The 27,566-nt window shown below is 37.6% G+C and overlaps 1 protein-coding gene across 2 annotated transcripts; it reads left to right on the top strand.

Annotated features, from left to right (window-relative positions):
• The first annotated feature begins 3,729 nt into the window (after positions 1-3,729).
• abhd17ab (abhydrolase domain containing 17A, depalmitoylase b) lies at positions 3,730-25,801 on the top strand. Of its 2 annotated transcripts, none has more exons than XM_022670858.2 (5): positions 3,730-4,048; positions 7,242-7,633; positions 10,867-11,061; positions 13,693-13,872; positions 18,844-25,801. In XM_022670858.2, exons 2-5 carry the CDS (start codon positions 7,248-7,250, stop codon positions 19,067-19,069), a joined length of 987 nt encoding a protein of 328 aa, XP_022526579.2. In that variant the 5' UTR covers positions 3,730-4,048; positions 7,242-7,247; the 3' UTR covers positions 19,070-25,801. The 2 variants fall into 2 exon arrangements, with proteins under 2 accessions (XP_022526579.2, XP_022526578.2); XM_022670857.2 differs by having other exon boundaries at positions 3,731-4,044.
• The last annotated feature ends 1,765 nt before the right edge of the window (positions 25,802-27,566 follow it).

The raw sequence follows: 27,566 nt of genomic DNA, 5'->3' as shown, positions 1-27,566 counted from the left end.
TTGAAACGTGAACTGATTTTAACTGCGGTTTCGTCCAAAAATTAACAGGCCTCTATTACGATGGTGATGTTTTCAGATGTGTGTGTATGTGTATATATATATATATATATATATATATATATATATATATATATATATATATATATATATATATATATATATATATATATATATATACCATGTGACTGCTTCTGTTGATATACGTAGTTCTGATCTAATGTAGAATGTCCTGAGGATGAGGTTAGTCAGAGATTGCGTGTACGTTTCCGTTTGTATCCAGTGCTAATCTGCTACTTGTGTGCAAGGAGAGAAATGAAGTGTGTGTGAATGAATGAGTGAGTGAGTGAGAGAGAGAGTGTTTTCTTGGTTGGGGGGGTGGGGGTGGGGGTTGTGGGTGGGGTTTTGGTTCAGGAGGGGTGGAGTCAGGTGTTTTCTAGTGCATTGTTTTTTGTTTGTTTTGAAAAGGGCTGGAGTAATTGTGGGCGGGGTTTCTACAGTATTTGTCGTTAATGTTATCGTACAGTGTCTGCGCAGATTCTTTGATGTGCACGTTTTAAAACAGTCGAACACCAGCTGAGCAAGTCCCAGATTAACGGAAGATCACTGAAGATTTCTGTATTGAATCTTTCGTTCTTACTTTCTCTCTAATCTTATTTTCTTTCATTTCTTTCCTTTGCTTTTTTTCCTTCTCTTTCTTTTTATTGTTTTGTTTTATTAACATTATTTGTATTTTTCTCTTCTTTATTATTCTACTCAGTTTTTATTCCATCTGTTTTTTTTTCCTTTTTTCCTCTATTCTATTCTTCTGTTTTTATTTCCCTCCATTTCTCAAAATTTCTCTGATATTCTTTCATACTCTCTCACTTACACTAACTCTTGTCTGGGATTTGAGTTCTGGTCTGTGTGATCAGTAAAACTAAAAGGAACAGGTCAAATTTTTTAAATAGGTACCGGAATTAAAGGATTGATTTTATATATTTAAAAAAACTATTTGAAAAATCTTAATTGATTGCGAAAATAGATAAAATACATTACATATACATTTAATGTAAAAAAAACTTAAATGAACAATTAGACCCTGTTTACACATTGTCACGTTTTAATAATATCCACATTAAATCTGGTTTAGATTAAACCACATAAATTCAAGTGTAAACACACCTAAGTGACCCAGTTTGAGGCTACAACAACAGTAATAATTTTGTCACAAGAGGCAGATTTGATATTTGTTGGATGGAGAATCATTTGTGTGAAGTGTAAAAGCATGTAGTTCAAATCTAATCAGGATACAATTCAGATATGAGTCATGTGAAGTGTCCAGGTGTAAACAGGATCTGAGTTGATTTTTTAAAATCTTGTTTTTACTTCTATTGGACATAAATAATAAATAGATAAATCAATCAATGAAAATAAGTTTTAAAAGGCTATTAAATAAAAACAGGCCAGTAAGGCCGAGGTCAGCCCTGTGAACAGCAGTCAGTAACTTCATAACTCCAGGAAAATTATCTGCTCAAGTAAAATCATCTTAAATTCAATTATAATAAATCTATCTGTTTTTCATTAGCTACTCGAAATAAATATTAAAATATGTAACGTTACATGACATACTTTGAGTGAGTTTGCAATACAAGCGTAAAATATAGGTAAAATATTGTTGCAACAAGCCTATTTTTAAGCCAATGTTTAACATTATTCAAATGATTGCCCCGCTTGCATAAAACAAGCTCAATGTGTAAAAAAAAAAGTTTTAATTGAAGCCCCGCCTCCATATTCCCCAATACGCAATGCCTAATGCCTGATGTTAAATTCTGTGATGTCTCGTCTGTATAATCTCACTGTGTTCTTGTATCTGGCGCTCGGACCCCAGCGACTGCAGCTAGAATGTGATAACATGAACCTTACTGAAGACCTGAAGATCCTGCAGGAACAGACGCTGCAGACTGAACGACTGTGAAGGACTGTGTTCTGCTTTTATGCAAAAAAAAAAGTCCAGTTATCCGATTTATGCATTCGTTTAATGGCCCTGCGTGCCGTACCCTCGACACACGCCAGTCCCCAGAGACCACACCAGATGCCCTTTTTCTTTTTTTCCTTTTTCTTTTCTTTTCAAATTTAGGATTGTATGATGTGTAAGAGTAAGTATAAAACAATAAAATCACAAAGTTTATTTTAAAATTACTCGCTGTCTTTTTCTTTTTTTTGATTACGGTTACTGAGGTGGGCTTTAAATCAACAGCATAGTTAAAAATTTTATACAAACACTGTGTAACAATGCATTTCAGATTTACTGAATAAACACATTACTAGACATATAGAGGAATGATATCCTTCACTTTAATTAATTTAAATCTACAGTTTTCCTTAATGTGCAGGGTCCACATCACTGCCTGGTTAAAGTAGAGTGATTCCTTAAGGGTGTTTAATAAGAACACATGTTTTAAAGAAATTACGTTTTCTTAAAGCTTTCTTAAAGATGGAAAAAAAATAATATATGACTTTAAATATTATTTTAATTATTTAAAATAGTATTAAAAATTATTTTCCAGGAACTGAAGACTGCTGCTGGATGTTCAGCGATTTAATAATATTAATTTCACTCAATAATTTTCATAATGTATTCATACTGAGCTTAAAGAGGTAAAGCTTACAACGACCACCCTGGTTTATGAAGAAGAATGTCACTCTTCCTTTGCCTCCACTTTTTTCTCATAATCTTTTTTTCCCTCCGGGATCCGGCACACAAAACTATTATGTGTACAAAAGTATCAATTTTTTAAACTCTGTATAAAAGTATTAATTCTGAATTAATACATTACACCACATTTTACTGAAAAGCTTTAAGGAGATATGTATTAAAGAAATAGAATATCTTATAACATTTTAAACCAAACAATAATGAAATAACATAAATAAATAGTAAAATAACAGAAATGTCCATCCAAATTGGCTGGGCCAACTGTAACTGTAAACAATGAAGTTAACAAATAAAAAAAGATCTAAATAAACTGTAAATAAATTATGAATTATGTATATTTTTTTTTTTACCAAATTGATGAGATATTTTAATTATATTTAAAGTGGAGCCAACTATCAAATAAAGTATATATTAATTTTTTTCTTTGGAAAAACATTAAGAAGATGAGATATTCAATAACATTTTGACACATTCAAATAACAGATATCCATCCTAATTCGAAAATATTGAGTCAACTGTAAATTTAAAATATAGTGATAAAAAAAAAATCCAAAAACGAGATAAGATATTTAATAACATTTTGAAACAGTAAAATAACAGAAATGTCCACCCTAATTGTTTTAGTGTTGGATTAACTGTAAATGTAAAATATAGTGAATAAATTAAACATCTAAATTGAAAAAAACTAAATAAATAATACATTATTTACATTTTTTTTGCATAAAGGAGATGAGATATCTAACAATTAACATTTTGTTTTAGTATGGGACCAAATGTAAATAATATAATAATATAATAAATTATAATAAAATCGAAATATTTTTTAAATAAATTATGCATTTTATATATATATATATATATATATATATATATATATATATATATATATATATATATATATATATTTATATTACTGAGTAGTCATTGACAATATTTTAACATACTTTAAAAAAAGAAGTCCCAGGACTTTTAAATGTCAAAAACTTAAATAAATAAAAAATTACCAAACCCATAAGCCCCGCCCTCGTCTCCTCCTCCTGTCATGACGCCACGTCCGGATGCGGTAGAGTAGGAGTGGAAAAAAAAATAAAAACAGCTTTATTTATTAGCTGCAGCCTGAGATTACTAATAAATGTTTAATAAATGTTTACCGGCTGTTTATCGGCGAGCACAGACCGCAGCCTGCCCGCTCAGACCCTCAGGCATGCCCGCTGTGCCGCTCTGAGGAACCGCTGAGCTTTTTTAGCTTTTTTAGCATTAGCGTTAGCATATTAGCATTAGCTAGCCGAGCGCAGAGGTGTGAACTGGAGTCCGGCTGAGGAAGAAAACGACACGTATGAGGAGCAGCTGTAGGTATTTTCTTGTTTTCAAGCGGTTTTGAGGGGTTATATTTGTGTGCTTTCGATTAATCTTGAGTTTAACGGTGTGTCAAGGCGGGTTGAGTTCAAATGAGTCGATTAAAAGTCGATTAAGCTGTGGATTTAATAGGAATGGCGAGTCCGGATCCGGAATGTGAAAATCCGCTCCGGGATTTTGCTCCAACTGCCACGGCGGCTCGGCTGCAGCCGAACTGCAGCCGAGCCGCGTGGCAGTTGGGGCGAAATCCAGGCACGGATTTTTACATTGCTAATTTGGATTGGCCATTTTTATGTTTTTAAGCACGATGCAAGCAGGTGTAACGTTAGGTGTATTTTCTGTCTGTTTTCACCTCTAAATCATCACTAATATCGTATTTAAAACGTATTTTCTCTTTTTATCCACGTTATATATATTTTTTCCTCGTAGTTTAATTTATTTACAGCTTCACAATCAGTCAGTTTGGCCAATGTTTGCTTGTGTTAGTTTAATTTAGGTTAGGTTAGCTAGGTTAGCTCTCCTCTTTAAACCTTCATAAGGTTTCGTTTCATTTTCACTGTAATTATTAATGAAGCCCGAGCAAATAATGACAGAGGAGCCTGTTAAACACGTCACGAGTGTTAGGAGTATTTTTGTTGATCTTATCTGATCTTAATTTGCTTCTTATAGCCTGTAATAAAGGTTTAGGGGAAGTATTTTGCTTTTAATTTAATGTACTTTTGTTTTAATCGTTGGAAACTCATTATGGCTGTAAGTAACGTTAGCTGTCAATAGTGTGACATACTTGCTGTGTGTGGCCTTTGTTTTGCAGCCTCTGGCACAGGTGGAGTATGTCTAAGCTGTATTGGATTTTATAACGTCAGGGAAATGTCAATAAAAAAAGATCAACGTCAGTGTAGTAGTAGAAAAAGTAAAAATATTTTTAAAAAATGATGAAATTATTAGTAAAGCTGTTTTCACCTCTAAATCATCACTAATATCGTATTTAAAACGTATTTTCTCTTTTTATCCACGTTATATATATTTTTTCCTCGTAGTTTAATTTATTTACAGCTTCACAATCAGTCAGTTTGGCCAATGTTTGCTTGTGTTAGTTTAATTTAGGTTAGGTTAGCTAGGTTAGCTCTCCTCTTTAAACCTTCATAAGGTTTCGTTTCATTTTCACTGTAATTATTAATGAAGCCCGAGCAAATAATGACAGAGGAGCCTGTTAAACACGTCACGAGTGTTAGGAGTATTTTTGTTGATCTTATCTGATCTTAATTTGCTTCTTATAGCCTGTAATAAAGGTTTAGGGGAAGTATTTTGCTTTTAATTTAATGTACTTTTGTTTTAATCGTTGGAAACTCATTATGGCTGTAAGTAACGTTAGCTGTCAATAGTGTGACATACTTGCTGTGTGTGGCCTTTGTTTTGCAGCCTCTGGCACAGGTGGAGTATGTCTAAGCTGTATTGGATTTTATAACGTCAGGGAAATGTCAATAAAAAAAGATCAACGTCAGTGTAGTAGTAGAAAAAGTAAAAATATTTTTAAAAAATGATGAAATTATAAAGAGAATAGGTATGTAATGTTGTTCTTATTACAACAACTACTACTAGAATGGCATACTCTCATGTAGAATAGTTCTTCAGATTAAGTGGTTCATGCTTCCTCCTAAGATGTGGGTATGTGGTTGCTCTCTTGTGGTTATTATGGCATGGTTAAAGTGGAAGACTGTATTATTTTGTTTCTAAACTGAAAGCAGAAGCATTTCTGAGTGGAGAAGAGATGAAACGACCATCCCTGCTAAGTCTAATATATTGATTCTAAAAACTGGGGTGTCGGGTCGCTTTTCGCAGGAGTTCTTCTGCCCACGTCACACGTCTTTACGCACTTACGTCACATGTACAACCTCTAAAAGATGATCCGGCTCAGTTTTACTGAATGTGAGCGACTGGTGTAGCATTGGGGACTTCAGAAGGGGAAACTCAGAGCTTAGTAGCTCATTCACTCATCGTAAAACCAAAGAAACAAAGTAGTAAAGCTTCTGACTGAGCGTGCTCTATCTCTCTTGACTGAACATAACCTGGAATCGGATTCATCCACTCTGAAAGGAGACCGTATCACATACGCCCAGTTTAAAAGGATTTTTTCACGTGCATAGTGCAATTACCCATTCTCACTAAATTCCAAAATCTACGTACATCAGCTTTTTTTTGGTTATGTAGTTGCTAAGATGTTGATTAATGCTTAATGGTTACTAAATTGATATTTCATTTGATAACAATGTTGTTGCAGTGTGGTTGCTAGGTAGATGCCAGATGGTAGCCCTGATACCTTTAGGTAGTTGCTATGATGATGATGATCTTAAGTGCTTGTTGTATGGATGCTGCAGTGTCGCAAGATGATCCATATGATATTTTGAATAGTGATTATATACTATAATAGTGATATTGTTTAGTGGTTGCTGAGGCTGAGGTGTTGCTATGGTAGCCGCAGTGAAATCCCAAGTGGTTGATAAGTGATGTTGCTAAGGGTGTGAACGTCTGTTAAAATTATGCCTTAAAGCGTAACTAAACCCCCTGATTGTTGCTAAAGCCACCCTCGGCTCAAATTTGAAAAAGGCTAAGATAGTTAGGGAGGTGCAGTGGGTGATGTATGGGTTTAGAGGCAGGGCAGGATAGAGATCTGATTGGCTGAACTGATGCAGCAGCAGCAATGTGTCTCTAATAGTGGTGAGATGCAGATGGTTGGATGTCAGCTGTTATGTTTCACAACTTCAAATGAACACATTTTATCTATTAATGAAAAAAAGTATGGTTTATGGTTTAGTGGCTCTTTAAAGTATGTGTTCTTTGTTACATTGTATATACTGTATTTGATCCGGTTAGTTTTGGTTTCACACTGCAGTTTAGTTTAGAGTGGATTAAAGAACTTTACTACCTCCTGTCGTTATCAGCTATGTGGGCAGACTTTATATATATTCTGTATACTTCATATTAATTGGTTTATAAAATGTTAATTATGAGTTTGATGAGTTGCTGTTAAGTACTTGCTAGTGTGTTACTAGACTGTTGCTATGGCGTCCGAGATGTTTGCTATAGTATATTGTGGTTGTTTGTTTGGGTATTACTGCCTGGTGTCTTTGTACCATCATTCAGGTCATCATACTGTCCATGTCTAACAGCCACGCCTCTCTCTTTCCCACAGGTGACGATGAATGGACTATCAGTTAGTGAGTTGTGCTGCCTGTTCTGTTGCCCCCCCTGCCCGAGCCGCATAGCCGCCAAGCTCGCCTTCTTGCCCCCGGAGCCTACCTATGCCCTCCTGCCGGACCTGGAGGGTGGCACGGTGCCAACCGGCTCCACTACGGGCTCCAGCCTTCGCTCCCGGGGCGGAGGGGGTGGTGGCGGTGGAGGAACGGGTGGTGGAGGTGGAAGTGGCACGGCTGCCGGAGAGGGACGCTGGAAGCTTCATCTCACGGAAAGGGCGGAGTTCCAGTATTCCCAGAGGGAGCTGGATGCCACCGAGGTTTTTCTGACCCGGTCCAGTCGCGGGAACCGAGTGGGCTGCATGTACATTCGCTGTGCTCCAACTGCAAGGTCAGAAACGCCAAGTTATTATATTGAAACTGTACTGCATTGCTACCTCCACCATGTTTGAAAGCGGTGCTTAAGCCTAGCTAGGTCTCATACTAGTGTGGTATAGATGAAGCTACCTCCACCATGTTTGAAAGCGGTGCTTAAGCCTAGCTAGGTCTCATACTAGTGTGGTATAGATGAAGCTGCCTCCACCATGTTTGAAAGCTGTGCTTTAGCCTAGCTAGGTCTCATACTAGTGTGTTATAGATGAAGCTACCTCCACCATGTTTGAAAGCTGTGCTTTAGCCTAGCTAGGTCTCATACTAGTGTGTTATAGATGAAGCTACTTCCACCATGTTTGAAAGCTGTGCTTTAGCCTAGCTAGGTCTCATACTAGTGTGTCATAGATGAAGCTGCCTCCACCATGTTTGAAAGCTGTGCTTTAGCCTAGCTAGGTCTCATACTAGTGTGTTATAGATGAAGCTACCTCCACCATGTTTGAAAGCTGGGCTTAAGCCTCACTGTGAGTTGTAGATGAAGCTACCCCCTTGAAGCCTTGAAGTTTATCCACTTCACAATAGATTCACTGAATATATTAAAGTCAGGATGTTGGATGATCACCACCCCACTCATCCCATCATAAAGTATTGGATGGAGCTTCATCGCTCTACAAAACAAAGTTCCTCCACTGCTCTACAGCTCAATACTGGGGGGCTGTATACCCCTTTATCCCACACCCGGCATTATTCATAATGCCAATAGGTTCATGTTTGTTTTTTAGGCTTCAGAGAATCTTATTCACGTGTACATTAGGTGTCATATCTGTGTCAGCAATGGGTGTAACTTTAAATAGATGAACTGTAGCACAACGTCCACAAACATTTTGACATGTAGTGTGGCACTCAGTATAAGCTCTGTGATTGGCTCGAGGCCCGGTTGCATGACACAGTAATGTGTATCAGTTGATTTATGGTGTCGTCTCAGTGTGATACACGTCAGCATGAATTTCAGCTTTACCTTGAAATGCTTACTATTTCTTTTTTTTTCTCTTATATCTCTCACATTCCTTTCTTGTCTTTCATCTCTTCTTTTCTTCGTCCTGTTCCGCCCTCTCCTTGTTTGTGCTTTTAGAACACTTTTAACCAGCTTCCTCTCATCTCTCAACATTATTTCCGTTTTTGTTGTTGTCGTGTCATCATGTCGAGCAGTTTAGCAGTAACTCAGACTAAGGCTGGGTGATTTTGTAAAAAAAGAATAAGTATTTCAGTGTTATTTAAATATCTGAGTAACTCTCGATTACAGTTTTGAGTTAAATTATTTTAGTTCTTGCTGACTGATGTGGCAGTTCTGGGCCGATGCGGATATTACAATGTTACAGATGTATATTTCTGCTGATGACGATGCTGAGATACAAATGTATAACTTGCAGAAAGACCAGAAACCGAGAATAACTTTTATACCTGTAAAACTAATAATAAAATAAATAACAACTGGCTTAAATCAATGAATTTAAAAAGTAGCACGGACAGTTTTGGCCAATTGTAGCGGCATAGTCTACATTGATTGTTCCTTTTCCTGCATACAATAAATACATCAGTAAGTATCGGTTTTAATTATTGAATATTGGCCATTAAAAAAAAAAAGATATAATTATTTATAATTGTATAATTCTGAGATTATCCTGCATTCCAAATTTTGTTAATTTGTAGATGTACCAAAATAGTAACAAACATCACAATTTAGAGCTATTAAATATAGTAATAACTGTATGTTCTTTAAATTCTTTTATTTATTTATTTTATTTATTTTTTAAAGAGAGTCAATACCTTGCAGCACAATAAAATCAATATAATAAAAAAAAAACATTATTTAGCTATTTTTAAAGAATAGCCAGCACCTTCCTTCAACCTTGCAAACAGCTTTTATTTTGAACATTAATTTGAATGTGTAAACTGTGAAAATCCCAGCCATATAAAAACGTTCTTTACACGTTTCTGACAGAAGCACAATCCTATCTTCTGAGATTCCCTCTGACAGCCTCTATATGTAAAGAAATACAATCTCCATTACCCACAAATTCAAACAGTTAATCATTTAATCAAATCAGTAAATTAATTGGCATCCCATCACTAACTGTGATTGTAAATCGGTCTCTGTAAAGCTGTATTTGTTTGTTTCAATCTGAGAATTAAATTGTGAGAAACTTCCTTTGATTGAAAGTAGTTTGTTTCTAAAGTGACTTATTTCCTTATGAAAATAAGCAAGTTGCTCTTTGTACCTCTGGCTGGTGCGTCACGGCAGTGTTAAGGAAGTTGAGTGGGAATCCCACGGGCTGGTGCTGGCAAAACCGGAAAAGTGAGTCACTGATGAGCTTGATAATGTGGCTTTAGTCAGATGCTGCTGCTGCTGCAGCAAAAAAGACACCTGTTAAAATCATCCTGAAAATAAAACCACTGATCATATTAAACACTATTCACACACAAACAAAAAATAATAATCATTGAAAAGACTTCTACTACTGAGGGTCGGTTAATATTTTATTTGTAGGTTTTATAATACATACTGTCTCTGTCAAATAGACCTGTGTCAATAATTGTTATTGTAATAATAACATACATAGTAAGCAGAATCCAGTAATGTAATTAAACTGATTTTGTCAATTTTTTGTTTAAAAAACAGTGGTTGAATATTTAAAAAAATTATAGTTATAGTTAATAAATACATTTAAACGTTGCTATCAGTATGTTAAAAATAATCAGATAATCACGGCAATATTCTGTTATTAATCACGATTAATTATACTTTTTTTCTTCTTAAGATGTAATCTTTAATTTTTTTATTTTATAAGTGTAAGATAAAAGAAAAAATAAATATATTCACATTAGTGGTATCAGTCACTTAATAATATTGTATTAGCCACAACAGTATTCATTGATTAGTCGTTATTAAAATCATGATTTTAAAAGTTCTAAGGCTTTTAATTTCTGGTGTTTGGGATAGGGAGTGAGAGAGTGTGAGAGAAGAATGAGATTTAATTATTTGTATTTCAGCAAAAAAAAAAAAAAATAATTCACAGAAATAAATAATGCATTAAAGTTTCCAGATTAATTGCATATGTTAAAGTGACAGCAGTATTTTTAATAGTTTAGTTACAATTTTAATTATTCTCATGCTTAAGCATTATAGTCAGCATTCATTAGAATCTATAATGTGCGTGTTTAGTGTTAATTTAACTTGGTTCCTGTTCTCCACAGGTTCACCGTGCTCTTCTCCCATGGTAACGCTGTGGATCTGGGCCAGATGAGCAGTTTTTACATTGGCCTCGGGACCCGAATCAACTGCAACATCTTCTCCTACGACTACTCCGGCTACGGCGTCAGCACGGGCAAGCCGTCTGAGAAGAACCTGTACGCAGACATTGACGCGGCGTGGCAGGCTCTACGCACGCGGTAAGAATTCCAAATAAAAATTGTCATTTATACCATTTATATGCTGAAATAACAAGAAAGATGCAGAGTTTTCAGATCTCAAATATTTGCAAAGAAAACAAGTTCATATTCATGAAGTTTTAAGAGTTCAAAAATCAATATTTGGTGGAATAACCCTAGTTTTTAATCACAGTTTTTATGCATCTTGGCATGTTCTCCTCCATCAGTCTTACACACTGCTTTTGGATAGCTTTATGCCTTTACTCCTGGTGCAAAAATTCTGGCTGCCCTGCTTGCTAGTTAGCACTTACATAATCTGTGCAAAGTTCTGAATGAACTTTTAGCTTGGTTGGAATTCCTTCTTGACGAGTACCTTGTCATGACGCAGAGTAGCATATCTTCCCAGCTATCAACCTAGTGCCTTTTCCGCCAGTAGAAAATTTATCTATTTCAATTTTCAGCTTTCGATTTCAGAATTTAATCCCAAGTCCTCTCATGAGATGTGGGCTTTGCAGGGTGCTCTCCATGGTTGGCTAAAATCCCATCTAGCTGGTTAGTTGGGCAGATAAGTTAATGAAATACCTGTACGACACGTTGTTTTAAAAAACAAAATGACTTCCATTGAAAGTTTCACAAGTTAGTTTACAAGTAAGTTTCTCTCTCCTGTATTTGTTTTTTTTAATGGTGCCTGACATTTTTAATACTGGTGGAATGGGTGCTAATGTAGTAGGTAGTTCTACTGGTTTGCTTTGCATCAAAAAAATAGATCTGTCAAGAAGCAACAATATCGTAGCAATATCGATTAGTAGAACTTTATAAACTCCCTGGCAATGCTAAACAAAACTAAACCAGATATGGTGTACACAAAAAAATGGAAAACTAAAATCCTGTTGGTGGTTTGAAGGTGCGAAATGTAAAATATTCACCCAAACCTTCAAACATCTATTCTCACTTCTCCAATGTATATTTGACCAAAGTCTTTAAAGGAAAGTCAGTTCACACAGTGGTCAACCACACATACAAGACCAGCCTTTCACCTCTTTAAATAGGGAAAGATTAAAATGCTTGTCTATAATTAATATTATAATAATTTTAGTATTTTAAACCACCGATGATAAAAAAAAAAAGCTCATGAATAGTTTGTAGCATTTAGCTCCTCCGCTCGCAGTGTAAGCAGCGAGGTGATTGGTCATTTTGTTGAAGTTTGAGGCTTTACCCTAGAACAGGTGCTGTGTAAAGCGAGTGTAGAACTCCTCCAGTTATATTTCATCCAGTGTTTGGTCCCCTTATTAATGATGACTCAATACAGGAAAGTGAGAGGAAGACAGGAGAATGAGGGATATATCGGGCAAATAGATGTTTGTCCATATGCTGTTCCTCACACTGTATAGAAATACGGTGGTGCTGTGTCTGAAACTGGTTTAATTACATGTTACTGCCAACTGACGCTCATCATATTTGTGTGTCTAGACTGTACACATGTGATTCCTTGAAATGACTGATTTCAGTCCAAAGGTCCAAAACTGACCCAGTTCCTTCAGGGTTGGGCGAAATTCATTACTTTGTTTGTTTGGGTTTAGATTTCTAGTGTTATACAGAGTTAATTACAGGTAGACACTCTCACTGACCACTGACTTTATATTTATTTGAGTTTATTCTAATGTTATATAGAGTTAATTACAGGTAGACACTCTCACTGACCACTGACTTTATATTTATTTGAGTTTATTCTAATGTTATATAGAGTTAATTACAGGTAGACACTCTCACTGACCACTGACTTTATATTTATTTGAGTTTATTCTAATGTTATATAGAGTTAATTACTGGTAGACACTCTCTCACTGACCACTGACTTTGTTTATTGGGGTTTATTCGTCTAATGTTAATTACAGTTAATTGCGTATACTCTGACTTCTTATTTATTTATGCTTTTTCTGATGCTATATATAGTTGTACAGGAGTAGACCACTGAAGTTGTGCGTCATTCTGTAGTGCTCGTACGGCTTCCGTGTCTAAGCGTTTTTTTCCCTATAAGAAAAATGAATGGGGTTTTTAAAAACTCGCCTCTGTCACATTCTGTGGTAAATAAATCTGTTCAGACCCCTGTACGTTTTATTCTGTGTACATTTTATTCCTGAACATCACTGGATCCTCTGAATTACGAGATCATTTAAGGGTCGTAATGAGAAAAATGCTACATTTAAGCTAATGCTACAGCGGAGTGAACTGACCTCCCGGCGCCGCTGCAGAGATTAGCAGGGGACTGTTTTCGACTCAACACCAGAGAACTCCAGCTGTAAGTTAGGAGCATTTTACACACAGCTGAGCCTAATAATGAACTAACTGCTCTCACAGTGATATTTAGGAGGTAAATGTACACAGAATAAAACGTACAGGGTTCTGAACATATTTATTTACCACAGAATGTGACAGAGGCCAGTTTTTTATAAAGCCCATTTAAATTCCGTATTGACTTGGAAGGCTTAGACACGGAACCCCAAAGGAGCCCCAAACATGGGTATAAACAACATGGCGCCAACTACAAAATGACGACACAGCTTCAGTGGTCTATACTAAATAGTTGTATACATTTACATTTACAGTTACAGTTTGTTACAGACCTTTTGCCTGTTTTTCTGTGTTGAACAGGTATGGCATAAGCCCAGAAAATATAATTCTGTACGGGCAGAGCATCGGCACGGTGCCCACAGTGGACCTGGCGTCTCGGTACGAGTGTGCTGCCGTCATCCTGCACTCTCCGCTCACCTCCGGCATGCGAGTGGCCTTCCCCGACACCAAAAAGACCTACTGCTTTGATGCTTTCCCCAAGTAAGTCACTCAACCTGAAACCGATGCTGTGCGACATCTGTATGAATACTGCCGATATATAGGAGTGTAAGAAAATGTTGATTAATTGAAGGATCGCAGTGTTTAATTTTGCAACACTATCAGTTTTCAAAAACAATTAACCCGTGGGATAATAATTAGTTTAGTTGTAAAGATTGGTGTCAGACAGTGGTTCATTTAGTGTTGTGGTAAAACCCCACCCACTAGGTAGCAGTGTTGTACTCTGTTAGAATCCCACTGTTCTGGTTATATATGATATATATGATGTGTTTTTATACTATGACTGTTTTTCAAAAAATTTGAGCCTTGCTGACAGTATTGCAACATTTATCAGTTTACTGAATCGTAACCCCGAACACAGCACTAATGATGTGCAACACTGAAATGGGCGAGACCTCCATATGAGGTTTTGTTTTTAAAATAAACTGGATCTAACCCGAGGTCAACTACCAACAAGCCTGAGACACACCTTATTTACAGTCAATAAAGATTATCAGTGAGTGAACTTCATTCTGTTCTCTGTTTATTCTGAGTGTGCAGCATGGAGAAAAGACAAGTGAAAGTATTTCAATTGTGAGTGCACTAAAATGATGACTGTAAGATTATTGATCCGTTGTTCGAATTTTATGAGTATCAGGCATGATACGTAATAAAGAGAAAAGAGATCCAGTCCAAAAATGTAAGTTCTTTCACTTGTCTTAGCAGTTTTATTTAGTGATACAACACAGCAGTGCTTACTGTTGAGTTTGTACTGTAGTTTATTCTCTCTCTCTCTCTTTCTCTCTCTCTCTTACACACACACTCATGTGGTGGTCAGGCGGTTCCTCTTTTTAAGCTGTTGAGTGTGGAATATGGAGCTTGAGTAGTGTTTACTTTCTACATTACAGCTCTCCGTTAACCTTTTAACTCAGAACATTACAATATTCTAGTTTAAAATATCAAAACTACTCTGAGACGTTATTATTATACAATAAATGTACCCAGAGATAATATAATAATACAGTAAAAAAAAAGCATCTAGTTTGCCAGGTGTAAACCACACTACACCATTATTACTGTCCCCTTCTTCCACTGGGGAGCCCCTCTGTTTATATTTAGACACAGCTCAAGCTAAATTATAGTGGGCTTTAGTTTGGACATGAGTCTATAATCAAGTCTATAGAACAGTGGATTTGTTATTTGTTACTAAGACCTTACCAGATGAGGCTTTGTGGCCTGTTGCTTCATGTCTGTCTTCCCTGTGGAAAACTTGGGATCACCTTCCTGATTGGACAAAAACTGTAAAACAAGTAGGAGTTTTTGGCAAGACCAGGGAATTAAAACCCTGAGGGTAAGAGAGGGCTAGAGTATAGATTTGATGCAAAGCATGAATTAGCCTGAATAAGTAGATAAAGTAATTATTGTGACAGGTCTGTTAGAAGCCACTTTGTCTGATCTGTCTGAATCCCACTGGTGCCTTGCTCAGGTTGTAGCAATGTAGCAAATTTGGAGGATTTTGGGGCTGTTAGAGTCGAGTTATGGTCGTGTCGTCTCGATCGTTTCGTGCAAGGTCATTAGGATTAAAGATTAAAGTCAGTCTTTTTATCATCCTAAAGTTCAGATCAAATCAAGAGTGTTTAATATTATCACAAGTCTTGAGACATGGCTCACACAAATAGTGATGAAAACAACAATCAATAGGAGGGCTACGATTAGCTGCAAGGAAACCACGGTTGTTGTGGAGTGTACAAAAGGAGGAGAAACCGGCAGAGCTGTGCAGTGAGCAAGAGTCTCACGTCTCTTTTGACTCTTTGTCTTCCCATTTATACCACGACAGAGTAGAAAAGGTATTAAACCTTTAAAAAAAAATAATAAAATAAAATTTTATTTTTAAATAATATCAGAACGAATCTTGTTGCAGTCTTGCAAATAGTGACATTGCAAGATCCACAGTCTTTGGTAAATCTTAAACTAGTCTGTAAATAAAAAAAGTCTGTGAATAAAAAGTCTTTAGATGTGAGAGGGTATCAGACATTGGTCTATTAAGACTAATAAGTCTTTTCAGAGTCTTTTTTAAGTCATCTAGTGTATGGTTAGCAGATGAGCGATTGTAGCATCATCAGAATCCCTCTTATTCCAGTTCACGTTTTAGACACTAAGAGGGAAATGTCTGGCGTTCTCAACAGTGTCCTAAAATGCAAATCTGGATGCCTATCGGTCACAGCCTGTGTGTTCTTTGGCCTGGAACAGGAACACGGGCCTCTGTGGCTCAGCCCAAGTCTTTGTTTCTTCAATCAGGTGGTGGCGTCCTCCTGTACGACTGCTGCTGCTGGCAGATAATTGCAGGCTAGACGCGGCTGTTTGCGGTTCAGTGCTGCTGCTTCGGGAAGGCGATGATTACTGTTGTCACGGCGATTCCGATTGTAGTCATCCGTCACCATAAAGAGCCGCTGGTTTTCTCCTCGCTCAGAAATCTGCCCTGCGTGATCTTCTGACGAGGAATTGATCTGTAGACGATGTTTGGTATGTAAACTCTGCAGCAAGCCAAACATCTGCAGATTTTCTTCAGAGAAGCGAGGTACTGAAAGCATGTTCTGTTGCTATGGTTACACAACGGCTTCTGTTCTGAATTTGGAGAGCCGCCGAAGACATATTAAGATAAAAGGAGCTTTTGATCTGTGCTTGCTCTTGAATTTACCTTGATGTTGTTCTTTCAACCCTGAAGATAACGGCTACTGTGCACTAGAGCTGCGATGGTGTGAGGCTCACATACTCCCTATACCCAACACACTCACTCCTTGTACCCAGCATGTACTGTATACCCAACACACTCACTCCATATACCCAACACTGACACTATACCCAAGACGCTTGCTCAATATACCCAACATACTCACTCAATATACCCAACACTGACACTATACCCGAGACACTTGCTCTAAATACCGAACAATTTCACTCCATATATCCAACACTGACACTATACCCAAGATGCTCTCTCAATACATCCAACAATCTCACTCCATATACCCAACACTGACACTATACCCAAGATGCTCTCTCAATATACCCAACACACTCACTCCATATACCCAACACTGACACTATACTCAAGACGCTTGCTCAATATACCCAACACACTCCATTTACCCAACACTGACACTATGCCCAAGACACTTGCTTTATTTACCCAACATACTCACTCAATATACCCAACACTGACACTATACCCAAGACACTTGCTTAATACACCCAACATTCTAACGCCATATACCCAACACTGAAACTATACCCAAGACACTTGCTTAATACACCCAACATTCTCACTCCATATACCCAACACTGAAACTATACCCAAGACACTTGCTTAATACACCCAACATTCTCACTCCATATACCCAACACTGACACTATACCCAAGACGCTTGCTCAATATACCCAACCCTCAATATTTCCTATAGCAGCACACTTATTCCCTGTATCAAACACCCTCACTCGCTATTTCCAACAATCTTATTTGCTATACCCAATACACTCACTCCATATTCCCATCACACTTTATATAGCCAAAACTAACAATATATACAACACACTTGCTCAGTATACCCAGCATACTCAATCCATATACCCAACACACTCACTTCCGATACTTACTTACACTTATAGACTCTCTATATCCTGAACACTCACTCCTTATACCCAACATACTCAATATACCTAACACACAAACTATACCCAGTCCACTCATTCCCTATATCAAACACTCTCACTCACTATTTTCTATGTTCTCGCTTGCTATACCCAACACACTCACTCCATATACCCAACACACTCGTTGTAGCTTCGTGTACAGAGAGAGGGTGACTGGTGTTGGGTATTGGGAGGGCAACACTGCAGGATGATACTGTAGTGTTGTATAAACTCTGTGGGCTGTGCCATGCTGTGCTGGAGTGGGAGTTAAACACATGGTGGCGATGCAGCTGCTGTCAAAGCCCCCTCTGTTTACTGGCACCCCTCGTGCTGACAGCTGGTTAGAACACACACACACACACACAATATATATTAGGCTTCTGTTTAGATTTCTGTTTGTTTCACACTCACACTGCACTCTGTTGGGGTGCCAGAGTGAGGGGGACACTGTAACAGTAACTAAACACTGTTGGTAAATCTATACAGAGACTTTTAATTCAGTACAGTTTTAATTTATTTTAATGCAGACCTAAACACACCCAAAGAGCTGCATCCAAGTAAAAATGTAATCAATTTTGAAAAGCCCAACCACATGGGGTACTCTGGCAACCACTTGCAGCCACATGGGTGATTGGTTGGTTGGTTGGATGGTCGGCTGGCTGGCTGGTTGGTTGGTTGGATGGTTTGTGGGGCTGGTGATTAATTTGTTGTCAAGCTGGCCATCCTAACTATAAAGCATTGCGCGAAACTTTAAACACCATTGCAACTTTCTGAAATACAGGGGTTGGACAATGAAACTGAAACACCTGGTCATTTTAGTGTAGGAGTTTTAAGGGCTAAATTGGAGCAGCCTGCTGGCCAATCTTCACTAATCGTACATTGCACCAGTAAGAGCAGAGTGTGAAGGTTTTATTAGCAGGGTAAAAGAACAGTTTTGCTTAAAATATTGCAATGCACAAAACATTATGGGTGATATACCACAGTTCAAAAGAGGACAAATTGTTGGTGCATGTCTTGCTGGCACATCTTTGACCAAGACAGCAAGTCTTTGTGATGTATCAAGAGCCACGGTAACCAGGGTAATGTCAGCATACCACCAAGAAGAATGAACCACCATATAGCACTATTGTAACAACCTAGGAAATGCAGTTTCATCCTGGTGACCATGTGACAACAGCCAAGCAACTGCTTATAAATGGGGACTGTCTGCTACGCAACCATTCTTTTCCTTTTTTCATTCTGTATTTAACTCCTTTCTCTTTTTTTCTCTTTTTCCTCATCCAGCATCGAGAAGGTCTCGAAGATCACGTCTCCTGTGCTGATCATCCACGGGACTGAGGACGAGGTGATAGATTTCTCTCACGGGTTGGCGCTGTACGAGCGCTGCCCGAAAGCCGTGGAGCCGCTGTGGGTGGAGGGAGCCGGGCACAACGACATCGAACTGTATAGCCAGTACCTAGAGCGCCTGCGCAGGTTTATTGGGCAGGAACTGGCAACCCAGCACACCTGAGAACTTCACCTGGACTCATCTCATCTACTTCTCTCACAGACTCTCTCTCACCTCCTCTCTTTGTTTTCTCTCTGTCTCTCTCTTTATCTCCTCTGTTGTCTTCATAAACATCTCATTCTTTCTATTTATTTTCTTTCCCCATTTATTTGATCTTTTGATTTTCTTCTTTTCCCTCAATTTGTTCCATTTTCCAGCATCCACTGCATTTACTCTGGTCCGGTGTATGAACATTTAACACACAGTCCCGCTCGCTGGTGGCATGTTGAGAAAACTCATGGACATGCAAAAATAATGGATCAATAAGGAGTCAGTGGAATGGAATGAAGCTTTGTGTGTTTGTGTGAATGTAGCGATGATCAATGTAAGTATTACAATAATAGAGCCTGGAGATCCTGCACACTCATGGGTTACAAAAGCTGGTCCCATAAATGCTTGATTGACAATAAACCTGTCCAGCCAGGTAGACCAATGAAGTGTTGTGCTCTGGCGAAGTCGTTCCTGGGAATCTTTTGCTGTGTGTGGGTGAGCATTATCCTGCTGAACGCTGGAAGTCCTGTCATGAGTTCTGCACAGGTTGTTTAGCTGTCAGAGTTCCTCGTATCACCACTAGGGCTGACTGGCTGACTGTTCTGTGTGATGACTCCCTAGATCACCACACCAGAAGGTGGTGGGGGGCAGTGTTTCGCTCCACAGCAAAGGCAGGTGAAGTGTTTACCACTGCATTGCCTGGGCTTGAGGTGCCTATCCTGATTTCGAACCCAATGTTGCAGTGCGTCAGTGCACCGGAGCAGTGTAAACGCACTATCCTGCACTCTCTTTATCTATCTTTTTTTTTTTTTTATCTCTTTCTCTCTCACTCTCTCTATTAATTTTCTTGTTTTTCTTTTACTCTCTACCCTCATTCGTCATTATCCGACCACTTTTAGCTTTTTGGCTGTTTTTCTGTTTTTCTTTTCTGTCATATTCTCTCTAACACCTCTCCTTCTGTCCAATCTGTCTGACTCCAGCGGATGAGAGTGAGACAGCCTGTCTGTCTCTCTGTAGAGCAGGAGGATCTCTCCTCCAGCTTTGAATGAACATTGTTGCTAATGTGGAGCGAGTGGACGTGGATTCTCTGCAGGTTGGCCTCACATTTAATCTCCACTTTCTCTGTGTGCGTGCGCGTGTGTGTGTGTGTGTGTGTGTGTGTGTGTATGTGTGTGTGTATTTCTCTGTGACGAAGGGCAGTACAATGAGACAAGAAGCCAGGCCCAACCCTCTACCTCCTGCCTGATTAATAATAATTATAATTATTCATTTTCTAATTATTATTAATATGAGAAAAATGTATAGATTATGATGCTCTATTATTCATTTATGTGTTCTAGACACCAGTGATCATGTTCCAAACTGCACAATACAGAATGATGCCAGCATTGCATTTTTTTCCTATATATTCCAAATACAATATATTTACAATATAAATAATATTAAAAACAAATCTTTATAAAATGATTAGTGTAATATAAAATTATATAAAACACAAATGCCCTGATCATAAAAAAAACACCTATATAGAGCTGTGATTGGTCAAGACGCTCCCAGGACACGAGAGTTTATTTCTAAAAATGCATTAAATGCTGATTTTCTCATGGGTTTGGAATGAGCTTTACACACATCAGATTTTACTCATTTGCATTATGATCATGATGTTAGCTATATAGACAAAGTATTAGGACATCTGCTCATTCACTGTTTCTTCTGTAATTAAGGGTATTAAAAAGAGTTTATCCGGCCTTTTGTTGGAGTAACTCTCTCTACTGTCTAAGAAAAGGCTTTTCTAGATTTTGGAGCTACATTGCTGTGAGGATTTAATTGCATTTAGCTATTAGAGCAGCATCAGTGAGGTTGCAATATTAAATAATGATAAACACCTCACCTCAATGCTGGGGGCTTCTATTGCACAACTTCTATTGCAGGCAGTTCATTAAAAGGAAATTGAACGGTGGCTGAATTTCTGCTCTCTACCAGTTGGATAAAAATAATATAATTAAAAGATAATAATTATTATTATATAGTATATAAACGTATTTTTTCTATATAAATATATATATATGTATATATAAGCTCATTCTCAGGCATCAGCATAAGTGATTTTCCGCTAACTAGATAAAAAAAAAAACATTTTATACAGGACTCCTAAAGTGGGAGTGATTTCTCATGCTATGTAATAAAAGCTATCCCCTCCAGATTATTAAACTCAGCTTCACTCATCACCTTCTCACCTAAACAAAAGGCTTTACTGCTCTCCAGCCTCTCTAAACCAGCTCCATTACACCGCCAGCACCGCGGACTGGTCCTGCAGCTCCTCCGCGAGCTGACTGATGACCGGCTGCTGGCTCTGGGATGAATATGTGGAATTTCTCACCCTGAGGGCACTTTCCCCTGACCAATCCTGTTCTTTAAAGCAGACACCTGCAGCTGATCTCATCGGTTCCCTGGAACTGGATAGTCTCTTTACTCGTGTAGTGATGTAGAGCTCTCGGCGCAGCCTCATTGTTCCTGTGTGACAAATCGGCGCTGTTGTAACTAAAAACCTGCACCTCTTTGGAATGGATAGGAAAAAAAGCGTTTCCTTACTTTTAACCCATTAATGTCCAGAACAAAGGAAGAAAACTGCTTTAGAACTAGGAATGTACGGAACTGAAACATTTGTTTGGAACTGAAACCAAACTAAATTAAACTAAATTTGTCTAAAGGGCAAAAACCAAATAGTCTAAATTTGAAATAGTATAAATGTCATTATTTGTATATTTATTTTCTTTTTTTTTCTTCTTTTTTGATTTCTAGCCTTATAATTTGAGTTGCCAAATATTCAGTGCATCCCTCCACAGACTCTGATCTGATTGGGTTAAAATTATTAAAATGTAGCGTCCTTTGGATTAATTTTTCACAATCATTTAAATAAACCTTTTTTTTTTTTGGCAAAAGATCAGTAATCACATGTGGCCTAAAGAAAGTATGTACGAATGTAATATAAAAAGTAGTTTAAAAACTTTCACATTTAATATTTACACTTAGATTGCTGCAAAAAAGTCTGACTAAATGACACTATTAAATAATAATAATAATAAAAAAAAAGTATAAGTAGCCATTGGTGATCATAAATACCTACTCTTTGGATATTTCTGGTTGGTGTACTATTCTCAGTCCAGCAGCAGCAGCACTGCTGTGTCTGATACACTCGTACCGGCTCTACACACACTAACACCTCATACACCACCACCATGCTAATCAGTGCTAATCACTGCAGTGCTGAGAATAATAATGACCCACCACCCAAATAATAATAATAATAATAGCTGCTCTGTGGTGGTTTTCAGAGAATGTATGCATAGAAACAGATACAGGACTACAGTCTGTAATTATACACAACCAGAAAGTGTCCTGCATGACCAGTGGATCTGATTAATGGACAGAGAGAAATAAAAAAAATAGTTTATGTGCAGACTTAAACAGATGGGCATACTCATAATTTAGTCATCCAAAGGAGATGTTTGTCACCATCCACCACAGCTTTTTTGTGTCTCTTTATGGTGAAACTGATCTTTAAAAGAAACGCTGGGATAAAGCAGGATAGCTGGATTCCTCTACTCTATTGTCTCCAGCAGATCAGCAGCTTCAAACGACCCACATTGCCTTTCTGGCGTCTGTAGCCTTAAGGTAGTCCTGAGTCATTTACTGGTCATATTGTGGGTGACTCTGAAACCATTACCCATGTGTGGCAACCATCACCTGATATCACCTAGTATCACCTGACACGAGGGCCTGAGAACACTGTTTGGTGTTTAATGTCTCAGAACAAGGAGTTTACAATTTATTTGATGTCCGTTAAAAGTGGCCAGATCCAGTTTTAGCCCCCTCAGGTCAATCAGAGTCTCTTGAGTGCTGAGTATCACCCGAAATCAATCTGATCTTACAACCCGACAGTTTATATAAGATGTGCTGTTGATTAGTAATGTAAAGTATTATTTTTTTAGTTTAGTAGTACAACTTTTATTGCATATTTTGTTGAATATCTTGTAGTTATATGAAGTTATATTCAGTTATACTTAAAATTTCACCTATCCTTCAGAAAAATCAGTTAAAAGTAGCAGAATTGTTTCTACACTGCTAAACACTAATTAGCCATAACATTAACATACTCTGCATTATAATGTGAAAGTCCTCCTTATGAGACATGGACTCCATGAGACATCTGAAGACAAAATGATAAAAACTCTTAAAAATATTTTTAAAGAATTACTGATATTAGAATTTTTAAAATTGAGAATAAAAATTAAAATTGAGCTAAATATTTAAAATGTAAGATTTGGGCATTAATGGGTTAATGTAGCATCATGCTTCATATACACAGATTATATTTGTTATATACATTATTAATTTTTGTTATTAAATAGTTGAGATGCATCATTATGAAGTAGGGCTTAACATTACAACAGCGATGAAACTAGAAGGAGATGTTCATGGGACTCGATCAAGATCAGAATTGATCAGGAATATATTGGTGCTTTTACTAGATAACCTTTTAGGTTATCTAGTAAATGAAATAGTAAATGAAATGAATAATACTATGGTTTGTATTTAGCTTCAGAAAAGACTTTTGTTTCTTATTTAATAATGTTTTAATATAATACTTACAATATGATATATACATATATATATATATATATAAAGGACTTTAATAAAGTGTGTAAGCATTTAAAAGTTTTACCTCTCATCTACACAGTCCATATATTAATAATTATCTACACTAAACAGATTGTTTTGATTGTGAATTTTTTTTTCTAGTGATGTCACAAAACCACTTATATCTATCTATCTTTAAAGGTCACCTTCCGCGAAAATCCGATTTTTCTTGTTTTTTGTGGAATACAGTAGGTCTCTCCGAGTTGAATGTGTACACCTGCACATTAAACTGTTTTGCAGCCCCCATTGTCTGCAGGAGCTAAGCAAAGAAATCCCCCCTCCCCCCCTCCGAAAAACGGGTGAATTTTGAATTATCTTTCTGCCTACGTAGGCAGAAACTCACAGACCAGCCCACCTTGGCTCGAGAAACTCCCAGAGGCGGAGCTGAAGCGACGCAACATCACCGCTCATCAGTTAGGAGGTGGGAGGCAGTGAGCGGTGGAGGGGCGTCGCAGTGCTCCTAGCCAATCAGAGGAGAGCTATTTGCATGCTGTTTGCATGTATGAATATTCATGAGCAAAGCTGGAATCCGGTCATTTTGGACACACCCCTAAAACAGTCCATTAAAAAAGAGCTATACAGAGACACCTGAGCACTTTTTTTTTTACAAAAACGGCTCACATGTCATTCATTCATACTAGAGACCACAACTAGACATTTTAAAATGAAAGAAAAAACGACGGAAGGTGACCTTTAAGGATACAGCTAACTGATAGAAAACTTATAAGGAGCATTTCGGCGTGGACTGTTTTTGAATAAGCAGCTAAAGAGACGTTGCTAACATCCTCTCTACACAGCTTTTAGTGATGACCCAGGGCTTTATTATTTATAATATAAATACTAAAAAGCCTAGCAAATGTGAATCTACTGTTTAATAATAATAAATTGACAGAATTTGTGATCAGCTGCTAATTATGATTCATTTTAAGCAGTGTTAGCATTTTTGGTCAAGCTGTTCAAAATGAACAGAATTTGCTAATGCTATAATAATTGGTTGGCTAATATCTTCCCTTCATTATTACCATGGTTCCACATTTTTTGTAAAGACTGAATGGTCAGTAGCTGCCAACTCAGTTAGCATTATAAATATTGCGTTTATTCACAAGCATTTTTAGGTTCGCTCAATATAATGCTGACAGTAAATGAAAGCAGATAATCTTCGGTTAGCATTATGTTGAAGCTGTTATGCTGACGCTACCTTCCATCATGATTAGCAACTTTAACATAGCATCTTAAATAGATTTTTAGGCTTATTTGTTGATAAGGGATCTGAGGTCGTCCACATCAGGCTAGATTTACCCAGACTTTAGCCTATAGCCTGGCTAGTCAGTTAGCTAGCTGGTAAATTAGCCTCTGTAGCTTGATGGTTAGCAGTGTTAGTGTGTGTAGTTGAATTGTTGGTTCGTGAGGGAAGTGTGGACGTTCTTCTCGGGCCAGTTTTAATCTCGGGTCAGCCTGAAGACAGCAGGTGTTGGGTGTTACTGCAGCTACAGCACGGCTAATCGCTAAAAACAAAGCTCACTGTTGTTCAAGCTGTTGAGGGGATTATTGGTGTGTGTGTGTGTGTGTGTGTGTGATGTGTATGTGTGTGTAAAATGTGTGTGTGTGTGGAGAGACTGGATATACTGGAGTTGTTCTAAAAGCTCCAGCCCACCACCAGAACCCTGATTCTGGAATTTCCTCTGTGTTTAAAGAACCCAGGTTCTGCAGATGTCTTTTCTAATCGCTCAGATGGATGTACTGTATAACCGGATTTGCTAACGTGTAAATGGACTCTGTTCTTTTAGATTTTTTTTTTTTTTTTTTTTTTTTCGGGTCAGGGACTAGAAGACGTTATGGGGGTGTGTTATTGTGTCCACTTATGCATTGTTTGTTTATTATTATTATAATTATTATTATAAAGTTGTTGTTTTAGTTTTAAGAAATGTCCTTTATTTCTTTTCCAGAATGAATTAATTGAAAGAAAAAAATGATCTTAGAAAATAAAACCATGAATTGATGATATTTCTAAATGCGTACTGTGCAGAATGAAAGATTCATTCTTAACTCTTAAATTCATTCTTTGACTAAAGCCAAAAGTCATGGGACAGCAGTATATAAAAATATAAATTTCTGAAATCATAAAAGTACCCAGCTGGCATTTCATCGTTGAATCAAGGTTGGATTTGGTGTTGATTTTGAAAAGTGAATCAAACGTTAATATGGCAACGTTGTTTTAACGTCGTATATTTAACCTTTAATAAACCATAGCTCACATTCAGAAAGATCAGATTTGTTTGGAGGAGGAAAAAAAATCTTATGGTTAACAGAGTGTTAACAATAAACTTTGCTATAATGAACCACGCCTACGCAATGCGGGGGGAGGGGTGAAACTGTGATTATGTTGCTTGGGGTACAGTTCAGAACAGCTTGAGAAGGTTCTCAAGCCAGGTCCCCCCTGCAGCTAGGTGAGTGATGATGATAAAGTTGGTGATGGGGTGGAGGCGGGTGCGAGGTTGAAAGTCACGAAGGTGAGGAGCACCTGGGAGGTATATGTAGTACCAGGGGGAGGAGCTTGGGAAATTGAGGCGTGGTCCGTCTCCCAAAATTTTGTTAATTCTCAACAACACTTCTATCACTGTAGTAAAGCTGAGTATAAAGAATGTTACTCACCAAACAAATCTGATTCAACATCTGATCTCAAAAACACTAAAACAGTAAAACAAATATAACATAAGCAATCCCCCCAGGTATAGTGAAGAATTGGTGCCAAATTAAAAAGCAATTTCTGCAAATGGAAGTAAAACCACCTTTTCATTCCTTCATCCAACCATTTTTGTGATATTCTATGGTGATTAAAAGGTGAAAACAACATCATTTCAACATTAAAACAACAAAAAAAGACATTACTTCACCCATATTTTTAAACACGTTCCAACGTTGGTAACAAGAATGTTACCTTGTGAGTGTGATTAAGCACTGGCAGCATGCTAATGTCACATCTCAAGGCCAGGTGAATTACAGAGCGATTTGGAGCGAGGTCCACAGAGTCACATGTGTACTGGGTGGGAATATGTCATAGAAGGCTAAAATGACCACCCACAGTGGACAGTGCAGTGAGTGGTATTATAGTTTTGTTGTCTACAGCCTTATCCTAAAGGGATTAGTTTCTCAGGGGGAAATTAAAAAAAATATATTTCACACTTCTATTTAGTGATAAAACTCTTGCATCACAGGGACCCCTATAAAAAAAAATTACCCCAGGACCCCCTGAGAAACTAATACTGTCCAGATAGGGCTTAAGGTGCTTCCCCCAGCTTCCCCATTAGAAGGGAAACATGGTGACACCCTTGCTCACTTCAATGTAGGCATCCCTACTAGTGTAATATTCTAGTTTCTTCAAAATAGCCCCCCTTTGCTCTGATTACTGCTTTGCACACTCTTGGCATCATTCTCTCAATGAGCTTCATCAAGAGGTGGCCACCTGAAATGCTTTTCCAACAGTCTTGAAGGAAGGAGTTCCCAGAGGTGTTTATTAGCTCTTGTTGCTCCTTTGCCTTCTTCACTCTGTGCTCCAGCTCACCCCAAACCATCTGGATTGGGTTCAGGTCCGGTGACTGTGGAGTTCAGCTCATTTTTTTTGTTAAGTACATAAAACTCCACATGTGTTCATTCATAGTTTTGATGCCTTCAGTGAGAATCTACAATGTAAATAGTCATGAAAATAAAGAAAATGCATTGAAAAGGAGAAGGTGTGTCCAAACTTTTGGCCTGTACTGTATCATAGTGG

The sequence above is a fragment of the Astyanax mexicanus genome, chromosome 12 (genome assembly GCF_023375975.1).
Source record: "Astyanax mexicanus isolate ESR-SI-001 chromosome 12, AstMex3_surface, whole genome shotgun sequence".
Taxonomy (NCBI): domain Eukaryota; kingdom Metazoa; phylum Chordata; class Actinopteri; order Characiformes; family Acestrorhamphidae; genus Astyanax; species Astyanax mexicanus.
Note: the sequence above shows the minus strand (reverse complement) of the source record. Positions and strands in the feature narration are given on the sequence as shown.

Coding starts and splice junctions, on each gene's coding strand:
- abhd17ab (XM_022670858.2), top strand. CDS start 7,248: ATGAATGGACTATCAGTTAGTGAGTTGTGCTGCCTGTTCTGTTGCCCC. Junction 7,634..10,866: donor CGCTGTGCTCCAACTGCAAG/GTCAGAAACGCC, acceptor TGTTCTCCACAG/GTTCACCGTGCTCTTCTCCC. Junction 11,062..13,692: donor TGGCAGGCTCTACGCACGCG/GTAAGAATTCCA, acceptor TGTGTTGAACAG/GTATGGCATAAGCCCAGAAA.